General features: G+C 41.2%; 1 protein-coding gene across 2 annotated transcripts in view; it reads right to left on the reverse strand.

Moving 5' to 3' along the window:
* Positions 1 to 16,933, reverse strand: part of rpp40 (ribonuclease P/MRP 40 subunit) — a 22,881-nt gene extending 5,948 nt beyond the window's left edge. For both annotated transcript variants that reach the window (XM_076293442.1, XM_076293441.1), the window contains exons 1-5: positions 16,716 to 16,933; positions 16,470 to 16,614; positions 7,737 to 7,805; positions 5,683 to 5,778; positions 5,370 to 5,495 (exon numbers count right to left, since the gene is read on the reverse strand). In XM_076293442.1, the coding sequence (XP_076149557.1) occupies positions 5,370 to 5,495; positions 5,683 to 5,778; positions 7,737 to 7,805; positions 16,470 to 16,614; positions 16,716 to 16,832 (553 nt within the window). In that variant the 5' untranslated portion in view covers positions 16,833 to 16,933. The remainder of the gene's footprint in view (positions 1 to 5,369; positions 5,496 to 5,682; positions 5,779 to 7,736; positions 7,806 to 16,469; positions 16,615 to 16,715) is intronic.
* Positions 16,934 to 19,795: the final 2,862 nt, after the last annotated feature.

The following is a 19,795-nucleotide window of genomic DNA, read 5'->3' on the forward strand; positions in this document are numbered from 1 at the left end:
CCGGCACCTATTGTGGGCGGGGGTCGCAACAGGCAACCAAGCACCCGCCTCAAACCGACTCTGCCTGACTTGGACTCAACAGCGCCATATGCCATGGTGGAGACATCTAGAAGTGCAGTGGACATTGATAAAGACAGCTTCATTGGACAGAATGCTGCTGTTATGGGAACCCCACCTGATCAACAGCCAGCAGGTGACACGAAACAAATCATTCTGGCCCCATCAGCAGCCACTGCTTTCTACAATCCACAAAGACAAGGAAGAACGTCTGCAACCAACCATCATCAAACTGCTCCACTCCAGTATGGCTATCAACAGCCACTAGCCATAGCTTCAGTACCTCCTCCTCTATTGTTGTTACCAATGCCACTGGCTACAAGCCCATACCCACCTCACCCACCTGTCAACTCTTTCCCTACCCGACCACAACCACCACCCCCGCCCCCACCTGTCAACTCTTTACCTCACCCACCCCCACCCCCACCTCCCCCACCCCCACCTGCACCAGTGAATGATGGGGCATCTACATCCAATGCTGCCCAGGGAGCGACTGCTCCGGTAACAAGGCCTAAGACAATGAAAACCAGGCCAGCGATGGAGGACTGGGATGCCGGGGATGAGTCAGCTGACGAGGCACTCATATGCCCTGTGCGCACAGTAGCCACCACCGACGGCGTGTCTGTGCTTTACCAACCAGCGAGAACCGATAACACCCTCTATGCTACTGCCTTGCGTGAAGAACACATCGAAATTGAATTCTTGATTGACTGGTGCTGAACTTACAGTCTTTTCATCCAACATTTCCGACCTATTGAAGAAACACGAAATACCTCTGTCAGGCATCATCAAGACAGCTGGTGGACCAACCGGAGAAAAATGCAGTCTGAAGCAGACAGCCCCAGTCACCATAGCCATTGGAGAAGGAGATGGAGAAGTCTTGTGGAACCTGAGAAGGCTAAAAAGAGAGGATCTCCTGGAACATCCAGCATGGGCTAGGGGAAAGAATGACTGTGGACTGTTGGAAATGGAACCCGTCAGACTGACTGGAAAACCACCTCCGTGTGTGAAACAAAGTCCCATCAAGAATGGACAGCTTGTGGCAGAATTGTTGGATGCAATGCAGCTGCCAAAAGACCTGGCAGTGATCAAAGTAAAGTCACATACAAGGCAAGACACCATTGAAGCAAGAGGCAATGCAATGGCGGATGCGGTGTCAAGAACAGCCGCAAGAAAAAGAGAGGGGGGGGATAACGAAACGACTAACGAGAATGGACACGGAAATGGAAACACGGACGGATCTAACGGTAACAGGAACATTTTTGAAAATGACGACGAGAAATGCATGATGAGAATGACAAAGAAGGTCAAGGAAACATCTGAAGAGGGAAAACGGGAAAGTTTGGCCAACATCAAAGACATGCAGAACAGCGCTAGCCGAGAAGAGAAGTGGACTTGGATTGAAAATGCGGCGAAGCTCCATGACGACAACCTGTGGAGGTTTGGAACACGAACAGTGGCTCCAGAAAGTCTTCTGCCATACCTGGCGACGCAAATTCATTCACTTGGACACGTGGGAGTGGAAAAGATGAGGAACAGATTCATACAGGTCTGGTGGGCCCCAAAGTTCACAGCAACGGCCAGGGACATCGTCAAGCGGTGTGCCACCTGTCGGCAAAACAACCACGACAGAAAGGTCAAGCTGCCAACATTGAAAACACCTGCTCCACCAGGGCCTTTCAGAGTTCTTCAGATAGATTACATCACTCTTCCAAAGTGCAAAGGCTATCGCGACGTTCTGATTGTTCTGTGCAAGTTCTCTAGGTGGATCGAGGCGTTCCCTGCACGATCCGGAACTGCACTACACACTGCCAAAGTCCTTGTGAAAGACATCATTCCCCGATACGGTTTGCCAGAACAGATCTGCTCAGACAACGGAACACACTTCACTGGAGCAGTCTGCGCCGAGGTGGCCCGCATGCTGAATGTGCAATGGTCCCTGAACTGCCCTTACCACCCAGAATCCTCTGGGCAGGTGGAGAGCCAACCGGACGTTGAAGGAACGACTGGCCAAGAAACATCAAGAAGGCATTCCTTGGGTGGACGCCTTACCAACAGCCCTGTGTAGCATGCGTGCTACAAGCAACAGAGACACAGGACTCAGCCCATTTGAGATCGTGACTGGCAGGCCTTTCTCTGCACCAGGCACGATTGATCTGAGGAAAGCCGACATCCACCTGACATCAGATGCAATGCTGAACTACTGTGTGCAATTGACAGAAGCGGTCCAGACAGCGGCTAATCAAGTGAAAGAGGCGTGGGGAGACCCTCCGGAAGGTGGGCACTCTCTAGTGCCAGGTCAGTGGGTGATGGTTCACAAGCCCCAAAGGTTAGCGCTAGGGGCAAAGTACGATGGGCCATATCAGATTTTGTTGATAACACAGTTGGCAGTGAAGGTCCAGGGTGAGAGAAAAGTGGATACATGCGAGCCATTGCAAACTAATAGAACCGCCTGAAACATGACGCACTTGGGGAGGGTACGAATTCTATCTGAGTTTTCGCCAATCTTCTTTTAGGGGTGAGGTGTGAACTAGAGGGGGGAAGATTCACGGGAGACTTTCATTATGATAGGGAATTTATGACGTCAGGAGAAATGAAAGGTTAGGGATCCGAGGGTAGAATCTTTCCTTTGAGAATCCGAACATGCTCAGAGTGTTGTGGTAGTGGACTCTTCTTGACACAAACTCATGTTATGAAAAGTTATAGACTTAGATAAGTCTTATAATTGATTTTGATGATTAAATATGTGTGATTACTGATATATGAAATGTTTAATCTGAGGATACAATTACAATTGCCGATTTTTGAGAATGATTACAGTTAAGCTAGATCAAGAGGGGGGAGTAATCCTGTAGTCCTGGTTCTAGAGGTTGGTTTCTGGGGACACCCGTAAGGGAGCTGAACACGCAGCAACGGGTTAACCGGGGACTCACTGGGGGACCAGGGTTGGGAGGTTGCTACACCCCTATAATAGATGATTATATATACTATTGTTTTCATGACTATCCTTCAACTGATACTGCTCTTTCTTTTCACTCCACATGTGCCTATGAGGTTGCCGGGAGCCACCGACAACATCTGGGACAGAGACTTTGCCTCTGAACTGAACTGTTGCCTGCCGGTCTCCTGCACTTCTCCCCAAAAAGACTCTGTTTCCCGAAGGAATCCTCAACTCCATCATTCTCTAACAGCGATCAGCTCACTGAATTCTGTGTTGTGTAACTGTTCTTGTGTGTCTCCTTTATCATCTGAAAATGTCACCGAAAATGTTGTTTTGTTGTGCTGTTATCCTGTGTCACCTGGTTATTGTTACTGATACTCTGTATGACAGCCATCATGATGTGCACAAGGACAACACTTTCCTGAAGACGGCTCATGGGTTGGCCCAGGCCAAGCGTAAGCATTCGTGTTGGGTATGCGGGTTAATGCCATCTGCCTCTGAAGTGTATCCTTACATAGCCATCCCCTTTACCATCCCAGAGTATGTAGCAGCCTTTAACAGTACTACAAATGGTTCCCCTGATGACATTTTTCCAAATCCTCCATGGGTCGGAGGGCCCCCTACTAAGCTTAAATTGAGTTATGCCCCACGTGGTGTGATCTGTTGGGTGGCCGACAAGAGTGGACGGTCGGTGGTAGGTCAGAGCATCTGCCCATATGTTGTGTGTGGACAGTATGCATATTCCTATCTTCCCCCTAATTGGCAAGGCTCCTGTTATTTAGCTTATGTTGTTCCAGCTGTGAGGATTGTGGAGAGGGAACATTTGGTGGGTGAGTCAACATCTATACACCCTAGGACTAAGCGTGACGCTTTTGGGGGTCACAGTATTGTCGCAACCCCGACACAGAGATTCTTTGCCGCTTTAATTCCAATTTATGGCCTAACTGTGGCGCTTGATGAGATTAGAGATCTGGTACACATTGTTGATGTAGTAGCTAATGACACTGCACGCGCTCTTTCAGACATTGAACGGGAACTGTATGCAGTAAGACAGGTTGCCCTTCAGAATAGGCTCTGCCTGGACGTGGTTTTGGCCAGTAAGGGAGGTGCTTGTGCTCTGATTGGACAGGAATGCTGTACTTATGTGCCTGACTCGACCGTTAATGTCTCCAATTACATCAAAGATATTTACGCCAACGTGCAGCAGCTTAAGCGGGATAATGGTAGCTGGTCCCTGGGAGGTTGGTTGAGTAGCTGGGGTGGCTCCCTGTTTGCTCAGATTGTCCAGTTAATTTTGCCCCTGCTCATTCCCATCTTTGTCATCTACTTAGCTATCCAAGTGGTGTTGTGTATCATCAAGCGTGCCACCACTACCACTCCAAGATTGGCCCCTGTTAGAGTACCTCCTGCCCAGCCTCGGGATGAACCGGGGATGTGGGTTTGATTCCTTTCCTTTTTAATTTCTTTTTATGTGTGAGACAATCCTCCGGAACAAAATCAGTTATTATGTTTTCTTTTAAGACACCGGCACTTTTTCCTTTTTCAAAGTGCTAGAGAAGTAATCTTGTCTTGGTTTGTCCTCTGTTCTTTAGACCACATCAGACTCCTTTTATTTGTTTTGTATGATCTATAAAAATCTGTGTTTTTTAATTGATCAAGAGGGGGGACTGTAGAAATCTGGGGTATTTCTGTATGTATTCTGATGTGTTCATCTGTGTTACTTTTGTGTTACTGTGTGTAGTATACAACAGGGAGAGGTTCATATTATTGTACATAACTGTGCCTTAGGCCTGTGTACCAGCAGGAAGGTCATACAGGCCGATGTTTAGGAACATCTGAGGAACATCAGTGATAACATGGGCCGAGGGAGACAGCATGTCTGCCTATTCGGGCTAGTATCTCCATCTGGCCAGGGCCGGGTTTTGTACAGTGGTTGGTACCTTCCACGTTGGCATGATTTACGTTGATATGATTTTAGTATAACAGGCTTTGTCTCAGGTTTGGACTTCGAGACGGATCGAGGAAGCGACTCGGGGAGCATCTTATGCCAAGACGCTCAGCAGCAGCCCGCTTCTACTAACTACCACACCTGTTAGACTCTGTGCAGTTTTACTGTTTGAGACTTAGCCTGTGCTCGGTTAGTGAGTGATGTACCATCTACAATAAATTCTTTTGATCACCGATCCTGATCCAGCCGTCAAGCTTTATTGACCATCTTCAATACAGACATCAAAACTAAAACACAACGCAAAACGATCGTGAATCCAACAAACACCATTTCGATCATGTTTTCAAACATGTCGTTCAATCAGTAAACCGTAGCAAAAACCATGTGCCTGTTATGAAATTGAACTTGCCCCCAGTCACTCACCTGTCATTTTGCTGGTAATCAACAAGTCACATTTCATTGGCACCCATTCTTTCAGACTGGTCATCAGCCGCTGGTGTCCCTTTGCACCTGGACTCATCAACTTGTCTGTCAAGTCTACAGTCACAACTGCAGAGGATTGAGAAATATGGGACTTAAATAAAACAAAATGCAAGTACTGAGAGCCTACCCATTACAGCATATGTATCTTTAGCTTTTCGCTTCCTCTGTAAGTTTCTTTTCATAAGTGTGTTGGCTATTACACAAGTTCCCCATGCTCAAGGTAATAACTGGTCAGCATGCAGAGATGACTCACCATATCTCAACACCTTTCTATGTTTATATTGGGATGGTTTTCCCTCCAAACCCAACTGCTCATAGGTATCCTTATCGACAGACAGAATCAACTGCCCTGTCACAAGAATAGACAAAAATAAGTTATGGTGTAAAAATACAACACACAAAACATTGTTTCATATGGGTCATTCCACGCCAACTCAGCCACCCATGTACATGACACCTCTCAGATTTTGCTGAAAAGCGGTGAAAATATGCCTTATGTTACCAAACAAAGGAATCTGAAGTATCAGGTCAATCAATATCTCAAACGGTTTGCCTGTGGCGTCCATTTGAATTTCGGGTGCCACAGCCCTAATTGACCCTCCTGAGCATAATACTAAGTTATTTCCACTATTTTCATGCTTTATCATCACTAAATTCTCCCTGATCTACATTCCAGACTTCTGGAAACAATGTCCAAAATGATGCATTACGAAGAATAAAATTAATATTATGGAGCTTCATAGTCAAAGGTTTTATTTCATTAAAGGAGAATTCCGGTGTGATTTTGACCTAAAGTGTTTTGAAACATGATACCGAGTGTGAACGTATGTCTCATAGCCCATCTCGGCTTGTCCCCTGCACTCCGAAATCTGGCGCTAGTTAGCCGATGCTACCAACAAGGCGGTCAATGGTGGTGCCTCGGCATAGCCATGCAAATAAATCACTGTTTTACACCATTTACGAGGCTCAATGTATCTCCACACTTCATTGGTAGACTTCCAAGGGCCCTGACATTTAAAACGAGACATTGAGAACTTTGAAAAAGCACTGGTAGTTTACTTACAAGACGATTTATACAGACAGTATCTTCTCGAAGTTTAGCGTTTGCAGCCATCTTGAATTTAGTCACGATAAGTTTTTATTCCATAATTCTGTGGAAATGCATGGATTACAGTTTCTTCCAGTAGCAGCAACTGGAATCCATGCATTTCCACGGAATTATTTTTGGAATCTGATCCCTTATCATACCTGTTCATTCTTACTCGTCGCTAGACTTATCGTGACTAAATTCAAGATGGCTGCAAACGCTAAACTTCGAGAAGATACTGTCTGTATAAATCGTCTTGTAAGTAAACTACCAGTGCTTTTTCAAAGTTCTCAATGTCTCGTTTTAAATGTCAGGGCCCTTGGAAGTCTACCAATGAAGTGTGGAGATACATTGAGCCTCGTAAATGGTGTAAAACAGTGATTTATTTGCATGGCTATGCCGAGGCACCACCATTGACCGCCTTGTTGGTAGCATCGGCTAACTAGCGCCAGATTTCGGAGTGCAGGGGACAAGCCGAGATGGGCTATGAGACATACGTTCACACTCGGTATCATGTTTCAAAACACTTTAGGTCAAAATCACACCGGAATTCTCCTTTAATTAAGACAAATATGTATCTTTATCTGGTATAAATCCTATTAGGATCATCAAGTGCGCACATGGTCATTTGGGGGTCCAAAAGAGTCACCTCTGCCGAAGAGGGTTTTTGGACCCCCATAAAACCCCCACCAGTGGTACCATACCCTTCAAATTCATTTTGGCAAGAGAAAGGTTCCCATATATAACAAATAATCCTGTTTAGAATAAATATGATCATTAATTGTGGTGCTAGGGCCACCCAAAAGTGAAAAAATTACACATGTCGTCAATATTTTTTAGGACTTTGGTGACCCACCTCTCACCCAAACAGTAAGGAATGTTGATTCTGCCTCCATAATTCTGTAGTACAGGCTACAATGAACTACCACACCAGTTTCCAGCCTTCTACCACTATTAGAACAGACGTTACGGGCTTCCAAAAATGGCAACAGATGAAATGCGAAATTCCAATGTGTCAATTAGGGCCGTGGCACCCAAAATTCAAATTGACGCCACGGGCAAACCGTTTGAGATATTGACCTGAAACTTCAGATTCCCTCGTTTGGTAACATAACATGAACATGATACCCCAATATTGGCTGTTTTCACATGGAATGACCCATATGCTTGAGTTATGCTTCTCTCTAGACAAGCTGTTGAAAAGCTTCTGAACCTCTTACCAGTTGGAAGAAATGCTATGGTGTTATCCTCATCAATTCTGGTATTGTAGGAAAGCGCGTAAAAATGACCTGAGACAATCAAAACATGAAACATGAAGTCAGCATTCTGCAAACACATACAATATTTTTGTAATCAGTATAAAATACATCATGATGTAGAGAGAGTAAGTTATTTCTTTCACCAACCCTCCAGCTGAAGCATGCACACAACTTCACTATACGCAGCATTCAGAATGTCATGCCAGAACTGCAGAACATTAGAATATATGATGTCCTCTAGCTTAATTTAGAATTACGACTCCCGTTTTGTGTAAGACATCAACAGGTACATTTGTGGGTTAAAATATTGTCATATTAAATAAAATCTGTCATTTAAAGATGAAAAATGATCTTGGTATCTACAGACCAGAAATGTAGATACCAACATTGTTTTATTATCATTGATGTTAAATAAATAGTGTTAATTGAAAAAAAAAATTGAACAAAAAAATGTGAATGCCTTCATTCCAACATTCATTTGACATTAAAACTATCTGCTCTACCGTAGTGTAGAAATTAATATCAATATGTACCATGTGCATTATGCTCCAGCTTTTTGTTTTATATCTTCCACTTGCTTTTTTTGTTTGTTTGTTTTTTTAGGGGATCGAACGGGGGTGCATCGGACTGTACTCAAAATTTGTGATAGGCCTATAGGTCTCAACGTTTGTTGCAGTTGGTTTGACGTAGACCAGGGCTATTCAATTCAAAAAGTTGGGCCACATTTTCAAACCAAGAAATTGAGCTGGGCCAGACATTTTCAGCAGTTGGTAGGATAAGCAGCAGATATAACACACATTTTTAAACCAACACAAATTAATGTAGGCCTATTGAAAAAGTAGCCTTATCTTTATTTATTGTTTTCCTTTTGAATTTTGTCACGTTGGACACAAGCACATCAAAAACTGCATCAAACATTTTGATGTGCTTGTGCCAGATGTGTGTTTGTAAACAGTGACTCTGAGCACTATGAGCACACTCTGGCACTTTGAAACCGTTCATGAATTCATGCTGATGGAATTATTGTTCGTTTATTCAGAGCGCAGACTGACACTGAAGGGACAGACATGACGTCAGTCAAACTGAAACATTGACCTCTCCAGAATAAGTCCCGCCTCCGTAACTTCCGTATCCATCCAACTTCCGGGCGTGGATTGTCTATGGGAAATAACATGGCGTTTCGAAATATCATACCGGTAAAACATCTGTAGGTAGCGAAGTTGAAAAAGCTGCTGGGCAGATTGGCCTACACACTTCTGCCATCTAGTTTCCACTGGATTTTTTGATTGTCGGTGCCTATTAAGTAGTATACTATAGACTATACTACTTAAATGGCACCGAAAATCAAAAAATCCAGATGGCAGAAGTGTGTAGGCCAATCTGCCCAGCAGCTTTTTCTACTTTGTCACCTACAGAGTTTGACAGGTACGATCTTTCAAAACGCCATGTTATTTCCCATAGACAATCCACGCCCGGAAGTTGGATGGATACGGACGTTAGGAGGCGGGACTTATTCTGGAGAGGTCTATTGGCAGACTGTGTTTTAGATAGATAGATAGATAGTAGCCTGGCTAGCGCCACCACTTCTCAATGGAGACGTGGTCTGGGAACCAAACGTTAATTTTCTCGTATTTGAAAAAAATGCCCAGATCCGTTTATTGGGTGCCACGGATGTCTATCAAATGCGTCTGTGCATAGAGCATCACAGTCCCGCCCCTCCTCCGAGAGAGCTTAGTTTCCGGAAGTAAATTTCCCATTCATTTCTCCCATTGACGTTTTGGAAAAATCCGTATCTAAAGAGTTTTAGAGCATGTCTTAGGCTAATCAGCTACGGCGTAACTCATAAGCATACAACATATCATTTCAAGTGAAAAAACGAAGAGAAAGTCCAAAAAAAGTCAAAGGTACAAGACTGTGTACATATTTTTATTTCCGAGCGAAGGAACTACTCATCCCATAAACCACCGCGCCTCACTGAAAAATATATAAGCAGCACGAACCAGCGCGAAATCACTTCCAACCATGTTTCCAACCGGCGACAGCACGCGAACCCTTTCCTCCAAACAATGATTTTTATATAGTTAATAGCAGTTATTTCAGGAGTAATCGTGTAAATAATAGTGTTTTGGTATTGAATGTTATATTTACCATCGTGTATTTTATATCGTGTGTGTGAAACCGGTTAACGTTAGCAACATTGTGCAGTGCTTCATATCTGACTGCCATCCTGATGCATGGACCGGTGCATGGTCTGCTTGCTGTGAATTATTACACAAAATGTTCATTAAATGTACGAAGAAGTATTTCTAGGTTAATGATTGATGATATGGCTCGTACAGTATGAAGGCTACAGTAGCCTAGCTAATGTTAACTAGCATTACCAACCTCCCTGCAAAACTCAATCAACTTCGTAAGTTTGATAGGTCTTGTCCCTCATGCTGGCCCTTACAAAACCCACAAGCTGACCCCTCGACACACAACAGTCAATAATGTGACCCGATTTAAAGTGGTTTTCACCCCTTTGGACACTCTTGATTTCGTCCTTGAAACTAGGGATCGACCGATATATCGGGCCGATATTTGTTTTTTTTACGTGTATCGGCATCGGCCAATAAGCGGCTGCGTTCGCCGATAGTTTTTCCCCCGCATTATTTACATACAGGCGTCCACAGGCAGCTCTGTGTTGCTGGAGACGCTGCAATTCACGTGCAGACTGCCCCTCCCCCAAGAGCAGAGAGCTGAAAGCCTGCTCTTCAAGACAACAGTAAACTTTAAACTTTCAAAGCATCTTTTAACTGTTTGACTTAGCTGAAATATTGCCATACACTTTGAAGGTGGAAGCAAGTTTGTGGGTCCAAATGGAAAATGCGAATGATATAGGTAGCCTACTTTATTTAATGCTTAATGCCTCGTTTATAAAACTGCTTGCCATTGTATTTAGGTAGCTGCAAATAGCTAAGTTGTAGGCTAGGCTATCCATATGCATGCGGTAGCTAGCTGTTACAAACACTGAGGCCATCCTTAAAAATATTTTCGTTGGCCGTAACCCGACCGACCCTGTCAATTTAGAACCGACCCAAATATTTATTTTTTCCCCTTTTAGTCCGACCGACTTGCCGGTTGTAAACTTGCGTTAATACCGACCGATTGTTTTTTTTACTCTAAACAACCAATACAAATGCAATAAAAATAATATTTATTTTAGTAGGCCTAAGTATTGTGAATATAAATTGCCTACATGGAAACGTAGCTCACCTAAATAAAACCCTGTGGCGTCATCTCTACACCATTGGTTTTACGCATGTCACACTATGGCCCTACGCTTCGTTTCATTCACACAAACTGATAACGCTTTTACTTGGCACGAAGTTTTGGAAGAACTGTGCCCAGATCTTTTCCCATCCCTTCTCCCCGTTAGTCTAACGGTGACCGTGTCGAGGTATTGAAATTGGTTGTGGTCTATTCAGCATTTCTCAAAATATGGGTCCGCAACGTGGACATGGAAATGCATGGATTCCAGTTTCTTCTAGTAGCAGCAACTGGAATCCATGCATTTCCACTGAATTTTTTTTGGAATCTGATCCCTTATCATACCTGTTCATTCTTACTCGTCGCTCGACTTATCGTGACTAAATTCAAGATGGCTGCAAACGCTAAACTTCGTGAAGATACTGTCTGTATAAATCGTCTTGTAAGTAAACTACCAGTGCTTTTTCAAAGTTCTCAATGTCTCGTTTTAAATGTCAGGGCCCTCGGAAGTCTACCAATGAAGTGTGGAGATACATTGAGCCTCGTAAATGGTGTAAAACAGTGATTTATTTGCATGGCTAGCCCGATGCCGAAGCACCACAATTGAAAAAGCTGTTGGTTTCCACTTTTTCTACCTACGGTCAATCCATCGAAAACCTCTGAAATGATTAGTGCCGTTTTAAAAAAAAAATAGGTTTACTTTTTTATTATTATAAGGTTGCCTCTGTGTAATGCTTTACCTTAACATATGGTCGTGTATGCTAGGTTTTGCTTATGGGTAGATGACAAATAGCAGAATTCAGACTGTCCATGTGTCACACACTTATAAAAAATGGCAATTTTTAAGAATTGATATGGAAATGTTGTAGGTCTGGTAGGTTCAAGTTCTGTCATATTAAAGTTATTGGATTTGTATTTAACTTTTGACTTAAAATAATCATCCAAACATAAAAAATGTCATATGGTGTGACTGTCCACCATGTGTGCGAACTTCCTAAAAAGCGCGTATATCCATAAAAAGTATAATTACTTTAAAGTTTTACCATGCATATAAAATAATTGGATATTTTTTACAACCACAGAAAGTTTTGATGTTTATGCATGCTGTCCAACTAAGTTATAATCAAATATATTTTGTCCATAAAATGGTTGTCATATGGCGTGACACTATATTGTAAATTTTGACCGGGCATTCATTTGGACATTATTATTGTGAAGAGGACACTGCTTAACCAGGAAGTAACAATAGAATGTCCGGAGTAATTGGCATGGTCAAGAGGGGAGTTCTGCTTTTTAGATTTTTATATAAAAAGCTTTGAATTGGACATCATCAATCGTGGCCAAATTTTAGTGTCTTATGGTGTGACATCATTTGCCTAAAAAGTAGCTATTTTTCACAAATATTCTTCATGAATTCTTAAAAAGCACTGCTGCCATGTGGTCAGTTGCATGCTAAATAATAGTTAGCTGTATTTAACTGTCTAGAAAATTAGCTTAACTGTCAAAATGTCATATAGTGCGACGCTGCATCATATGGTGTGACAGCTTTTTTCACACAAAAAAAAGTCACACTATATGACATTTCTGCCACACCCTATGACCAAATTGCATTTTTACATAAAAGTTCTTGTAAAAACATGTTTTTAATTCAGATATTATATGTTTTTTTGTTAAATCTGTGATAATTGGGAAAAAATGTATCTGTACAATTCATATTTCTCATACTTTTTTCTTTTATGTTACCATGCGATGTAAGTTTAAAAAATAAATACTAAACTTTCATCTATTTTGCTGTTACACGCATACACCATTCATACAGTGACTTCAAAATTCATTGTTAATGATTTTATAGTCATTAAAAACCCTGTTTTGCTCTGACACATGGTGGAGTGGTGCAGTTCATCGTATGGCGTGACACCATGTCATTTGGTGTGACATTAAATAATGTCACAAAAAAAGACTTTATAATTGAAAAATCATTAAAACATCAATAGCACACAAAGGAAATGGTATCTGCAAGAACCTCAAGAATTTTGAGTGAGTTCTTACAAGAAATATCAGAATTAAGCTAAAATATCTGGTTACACTTAGGAGCATTCTCCACCTTGACAAAATAACTTGTTAAATGTTAGGTTTTTCTTCTAAATATTCACAAGGAAATGTTGCATATCAAAGCAAACATAATTAAAATGTACAGTGACATAAATTAAAGTAGAAAAAAGTATCTAATTTTCATTTTATTTCAAATTATTTTCACGTCACACCATATGACAATTTTAGGCACTAACATGACAAATTCACATATAAATATATATTTCACTTTTTTTTTTTTTGAAAAAAAATGTATATTAGTCAAGTTTAGAGATACAGCAACACATATAAACACTTTTTAGGGATGATATTTGAAGTTTTTTAAAATTCCTTTTTTCAGGCTTATTTGTCATCCACCCTTATGAGTTACCATCATAGACAGTAAGGTGGACTGAGCTTCTTATCCAAACAATACGGTCATCTCCCTATGGCGTGAAAGAGAGATTACGTCAAAGCTAGCTTCCCTCCAACCGAACAAGCTAACCATTCTTCTTACGGGTAACCAACGTTACGGACGAGGTAATGGAGTCTGTTTTGCCTTTGTAGTGTTTATGTAGATTACACAGAAGCTACATTATCGGCACAGGATATATCCTATATGAAGTTATGGTATTTCAAAAAAATCCTAGAATGAATGGACTTCTATGGGAGTTAGCAGAGAGGTGGTCCCTCCAGCCTACTTCGATTCTTCTACTTCCGGGAATTTGCCTGCCCCCTTGCCTTAGCAGCGTGAATAAAATCACGCGCAAGGCAGCATGGGAACACCCAGGCTAGATACACGGGTTTCCCGTTTACCAACAAAACTAGATGCGCGCGCAGCCGCGAGGCAGAAGACGCTTGGTGGCCGTCCACAACGTTATAAACTTAACCTAAATAGTCGGCTGATGTAAGCTACAATCGGATTTTTTTGTATACCCCTGTTGTCTCAATGATAATAACATCTAATTTCAGACTATATTTCAAAGTTTGACGTTCATTTGGATTATTACATCGTATTTTGTCATTTTTGGCGAAGACATGCATTCCGTTAGGGATATTGAACATATTTAACATTCTCTAGCCATCGTGATTTCTAATTGGTGCAGTTTTCAGCACAAAAACTCATTTTATTCTTTTGCTCTTTTGCATTGCTCTATGCTGTTCTGTGGTGCTTTCTGCCTCTTGGTTGCGCACGCATGTTTTCGTGACGTTCCATAGAAATCCATGTATAGAGCTGCACAGTCCCGCCCACAGCCAAAACGCGGTTAGGTGCCGGATGTAAGCTTCCCATTCATTTGTCCCATTGACGTTTGGAAAAATCCGTATCTAAAGAGTTTTACAGCATGTCTTAGGCTAACCAGCTACGGCATAACTCATAAGCATACAACATATCATTTAGAGTGAAAAAACGAAGAGAAAATCCCAAAAAAGTCAAAGGTACAAGACTGTGTACATATTTTCATTTCCGAGCGAAGGAACTACTCATCCCATAAACCACCGGGCCTCACTGAAAAATATATAAGCAGCACGAACCAGCGCGAAATATTTCATTTCCAACCGGCGACAGCAGCGAACCCTTTCCTCCAAACAGTGATATTTATATAGTGATTGTGCCGTTAATAGCAGTTATTTCAGGAGTAATCGTGTAAATAATAGTGTTTTGATATTTAATTTTATATTTATCATCGTGTATATCGTGTGTGTGAAAGTGGTTAACGTTAATGGCAGTGCTTCATAACGTTACGTTACCTGACTCATCCTATGCTGTCATCACTGCTCAGTCGGGCTGATGCATGGTCTGCTCTTGGACCACCATATTCAGTTTATTAATTTGCCGTGAATTATTACACAAAATGTTCATTAAATGCACGAAGTATTCCTAGGTTAATGATTAATATGAATAATACAGTATGAAGGCTACAGTAGCCTAGCTAATGTTAACTAGCACTGCTAGCAGCATTAACATTACAACCTCCCTGCTTAGCTAACTCACCACAACTTTGTAGGTCTTGTCCCTCATGCTGCTGACCCTTACAAAACCCACAAAGTGACTCTCGGACACACAACAGTCAATAATGTGACCCGATTTAAAGTGGCTTTCACCCCTTTGGACACTCACTAAAACATAATATTCATACCTGTGTTGCAGCATGTAGGCTAATGTTAGCTGCATTATGTAATGACATACAATGTCGGAAATGCTAAAGGTTCGCCTGTCGGCTAGTGCTAGCCTACCTGAAAAGTTTGAGTGTTTAAACTAACATTTACAGTGGTCTATTTGATAGTGTATTGGCCCTGACTAAGTTCGTGTGATGTATAAACCCCAATCCTTGTTGATACAAGTACCAATATTCGTCAAGAAAGTTTTTAATCACATTAAGATTTTTGCCATAGGCAGTAAAAAACTCCTCCATCTTTGTCAATATTTTTCCGCTGAGAAAGTTTCAAACTATGACCATAACGGCCTTTCCACCAATCAGAGGCATCACTGTGGGATTGTGGGATTGTTCAGGATTGTGGGTAATGAAGTACTTATCCAAGAGATCGCGAATAAAAGGCATTTATCTCAAAACAAGGTTAGTGCCCCACGAACTCTTGGTGTCTATAGGAGCATATACAATCGCTTAGTACAACCGTAGCTGGTTTTAAGTCTACCACGTGCAGTTAAGTTTTTATGGCTTACACCGCAATTGTCAATGGAGAAATTGCATTGACTTTTTACATCCGGCATCGGCTGTGGGCGGGACTGTGCAGCTCTATTGATAGATAGAGATAGATATACTTTATTCCTCTCCAAAGGGAAATTACAGAAGTACTATTTTGAGGAAATACGTCAGATTATGGATTTATTTACAAATTATAGAGACCACTACGTAGTTCAACAAACATGCTTACATAGTGCTAATCATCCTCACCGTTGTCAAACTTTCGAATGAAACAGTCTTATTTCAATATGCTGCTTGTGATAATGTAAATTTTGATCTATGAGAAACCGTTTATTCATGCTCGTCTTTTTCGAAGTGCTGAGCATTGCGAGCATTTTCAGAGTGGCAGTTTGAATCAAACACCCCAAAAAACTAAACAATAAAAGAGCTGTAACTGAATATTGCTACGCTAACCCGAGTGTTGCAGTCCGTAGGTGACTAGGGATTTCTGTAGGAATTTCTGAAGGCTCACAAAATGTTTCTTTCTTTACGTTTCTGGCAAAACTACGGGCTGGGCCACTCAGAGGTTGCTTCTGGGCCGCATGTGGCCCGCGGGCCGGCAATTGAATAGCCCTGACGTAGACTAATAAAATGGTGGAAGTGCGCATAGGTTTGTGATTTTAATGTCAAATGAATGTTATGTTTGTTGTATGTTAAAACGATGCGTTACCTTTTTTCACGACTTTCTCAATAACATTTTCCTCAAGAAGTTTATAAAGTGGTAGATCACGAACACGGTAATAGGTGTTGAAACTGTTAATGACTCCGCCAATGCTCGCAGGCAAGGAAGCACATTCGGGGATTACAATCGACACCTGCAAAAATTAAATGCATAACGCTAAATTAGAAAGGCCAAAATTAATAACGGTCTAGCTCAGTTTCGGCCCCTGAGTAGGCTACCTCAAGAGTAGCCTACCTTGTAGTTGAAGCAGTGTTTCGACACGTGGGTGTCATATCGAGCTTTCTCATTCATGAAGCTTGACTTTTCGCATACAAGCAAACTCCTGGGGCTCTGTTCCAGTTCAGGGGACATGGCTACGACTTCTGAGTGCTTTCGTCTCGTTTAAATTGCAAAACGCTTTTAATTTATAACTGCGATAACACGAAAATGCGCCAATCCCCCCCGAGGAGATCTGTATATCTTCCGCGTATTTTGAACACACCCAGTCATGTACTAACCAATGAAAGCCTGAAATCAGTTTCCCCGTTGACGTAACTTCCTTATTTATGAACAGTGCTTATTTATGAACAGTTAGCTGAGTTTGCTTGTTTCTTTGCACTTCATGCATAGTTTTTGATAAATTACTTTTGTTTTTAGAATGTGTCTTGTCAATTTGATCATAGTGGTCAGCTGAGACACATTGCAGTTTACTCATGTTTCCAAGGTGTAAATGTGTAAAACACTGTAATTACACTTATAGTATTCTACTGCTCTTTATTCATCCTATAGGCCTACACTTTTAAGGCCTACTCTTATAATGGTACGTACTGTTACACTGCTGTTACACTGCACATAACTGTAGCCTACTGTACATATCTGTCTATACGGTTCATATTGAATATCCATATTTATTCTGTTTTTCTTAATATTACTGTTAATACACTGCATTACTCTTATAATGTTATAGTGCTACTACACTGCACATATACATGTTGTACATTGTCCATACTGCATATCTATATCTATTCTGCTCTTATAAGGTTACTGCTAATACACTGTACATATGTATAGTTAATTTATATTACTGTAAACCATTCCACCTTCTTAACTGTGTACTATTGTCTACACTGCACTATATATCTTATACTGTTTATGCACCACCAGCTTATATCACATTGCACTTTTCTGCTTTTTGTCACTTCTGGTTAGACGCAAACTTCTGGTTGGACACAAACTCCATTTCGTTGTCTCTGTACTTGTACTCTGCACAATGACAATAAAGTTGAATCTAATCTAAAAAAGATAGACATTGCTGGGGACGTTTACACTACAAAAGATATGTGGTCGAATGCATCTCTTAGACCACCCTGACAAGTAGTTTGAGTGATCGAATCACAATGAGTCTTGGTGATTGTGCACTTGAATCTACTAATTGTGATCGGATGACCTAAGACGCATTTCAAAAACAACTGTAAACAGGGTCACAGTGACTCAAAGCCAGCCATTTGGAAGACACCTTTACACTGCCATGATGACACAATGACAAAGCCATTGAATTAGTGTATGTGTGCTATTAAAGGAACAAAATACACCAGACAGCTTTCTGCTCAGCCCTCCCTTCACTGCTGAGAAACTCATAGTGCTTATGGTTGGGGGGACAGGCTAACTCCACTGTTTTCCAGTTCACAGAGCCAGGACTGTGAACGTGCATAGACCATATTTTGTTTGTACAGTGTACTGAGGAAATGGGCTGCTAACAAATGGAGATATTGGCCAAATGTGACAAAGTGTTACAGGTTAGAAATCAAGTGACTCACCTCATTTCATACATCAGAATTAAGCCAATCATTGCTCATATGAATTCCTAGCCATGCTCTGTCTATGAGTGATATTAGAAGTATCCTTGAGAGGGGGAACTCTTTTAAGATTCTCATACTCATACTTCAAGTGAGTACCACTCTGAATAAAAAAATCAAACTTGAAAACTTGGCAGACTCACTGTGATTTGCTGTCTAAGAAGGCTATTATGAAGCCTAAATGTTGCAGAAGAATATACAGTATCCACCTTATTCCTAGTGGGCCTGTGCCCTAGTGGAACATTTCACACTGGGTTTCCCAGTGTCGGCAGAATAAATAAAATTATACAAATAATGCATGGGATTTAGATAAATTGTTGGCTAAGGCTTCAGGAGTAATTACCAAGGATCTAACGGCATACATAGCCTATATACCAACATCACTTAATACATTTGGGTCTAAAACTCCAATAAAAAATAAAAAAACACTAACAGCTTCCATTAAATCACTATTAGCTTTAGTTGCATGCGTAATAACGTTTCTGATAGTTTTTCATTTCACAACACACAGTATTCTACAGGTAGCCCATGACAAAATGAAAACCCAGGCCTAGCTGACGCACGTAAGGGTCACCACACTCGCAAGCTCACTGTTTGTTCTATCGATGATGTAATGTTGAATCTACAACCCCAAATCAGAAAAAGTTGGGACGCTGTGTAAAATGCAAATAAAACCAGAATGTGATAAATCTGCCAATCTACTCATATTTAGAAATAACATAATATCTGGGCCTGTTGGTTTATTGCATTTTTTTGATTTTTTGCAAAGTGGAAAAAGGTCCTGTGGTGAGATCAATCAACATTTGCCATTATTTTTGGAAATCATAGACTCCTCTGGCTAAAGAGAAAAGGGTCTATCCAGCTATATAACTTGTTCAGCACATACTTAAACAGTATTTCTCCATAGAGGAAGAGTCCACATGCTAAAATAGCCTGTCTGCAGTTCAGACCTGTGAAATTAGGTGCATCATGGAATGAAAAACATGATTAAGAATACCCCATACTGTTGAGCAACTGAATTCCTACAGTCCATCCATATACAGAAAGTATTCACAGCACTTCACTTTTTCCACATTTTGTTATGTTACCACCCTTATTCCAAAATGGATTCAAGTAATTTTTTCTTCAAAGTTCTACACACCCCATAATGACAATATGAAAAGTTTTTTTTTTTAAATGTTTGCAAATAAAGAACAAAAATATAATATGTACGTAAGTCTTCACAGCCTTTGCTCAATACTTTGTTGTGGCACCTTTGGTAGCAATTAGTTAGTTAATTTGTCCTTACATAGGAAATTTGTTTTCACATACCATATAAGCCTCACAGACATGAAATACATAGATACACACAGTCACGGTTCTTCACCCACCACCCAGCCACCACATACCCTACCCGCATAGATGTTAACAGCACATATACAGCACATATATCACAACAGCACACATACAGCACATATACATCACATTACACAGATACAA

The sequence above is a fragment of the Alosa pseudoharengus genome, unplaced genomic scaffold (assembly GCF_046254945.1).
Source record: "Alosa pseudoharengus isolate Yale_2024_CS ecotype anadromous, Long Island Sound unplaced genomic scaffold, YU_APseudo_1.1 YU_APseudo_1.1_scf_2, whole genome shotgun sequence".
Taxonomy (NCBI): domain Eukaryota; kingdom Metazoa; phylum Chordata; class Actinopteri; order Clupeiformes; family Clupeidae; genus Alosa; species Alosa pseudoharengus.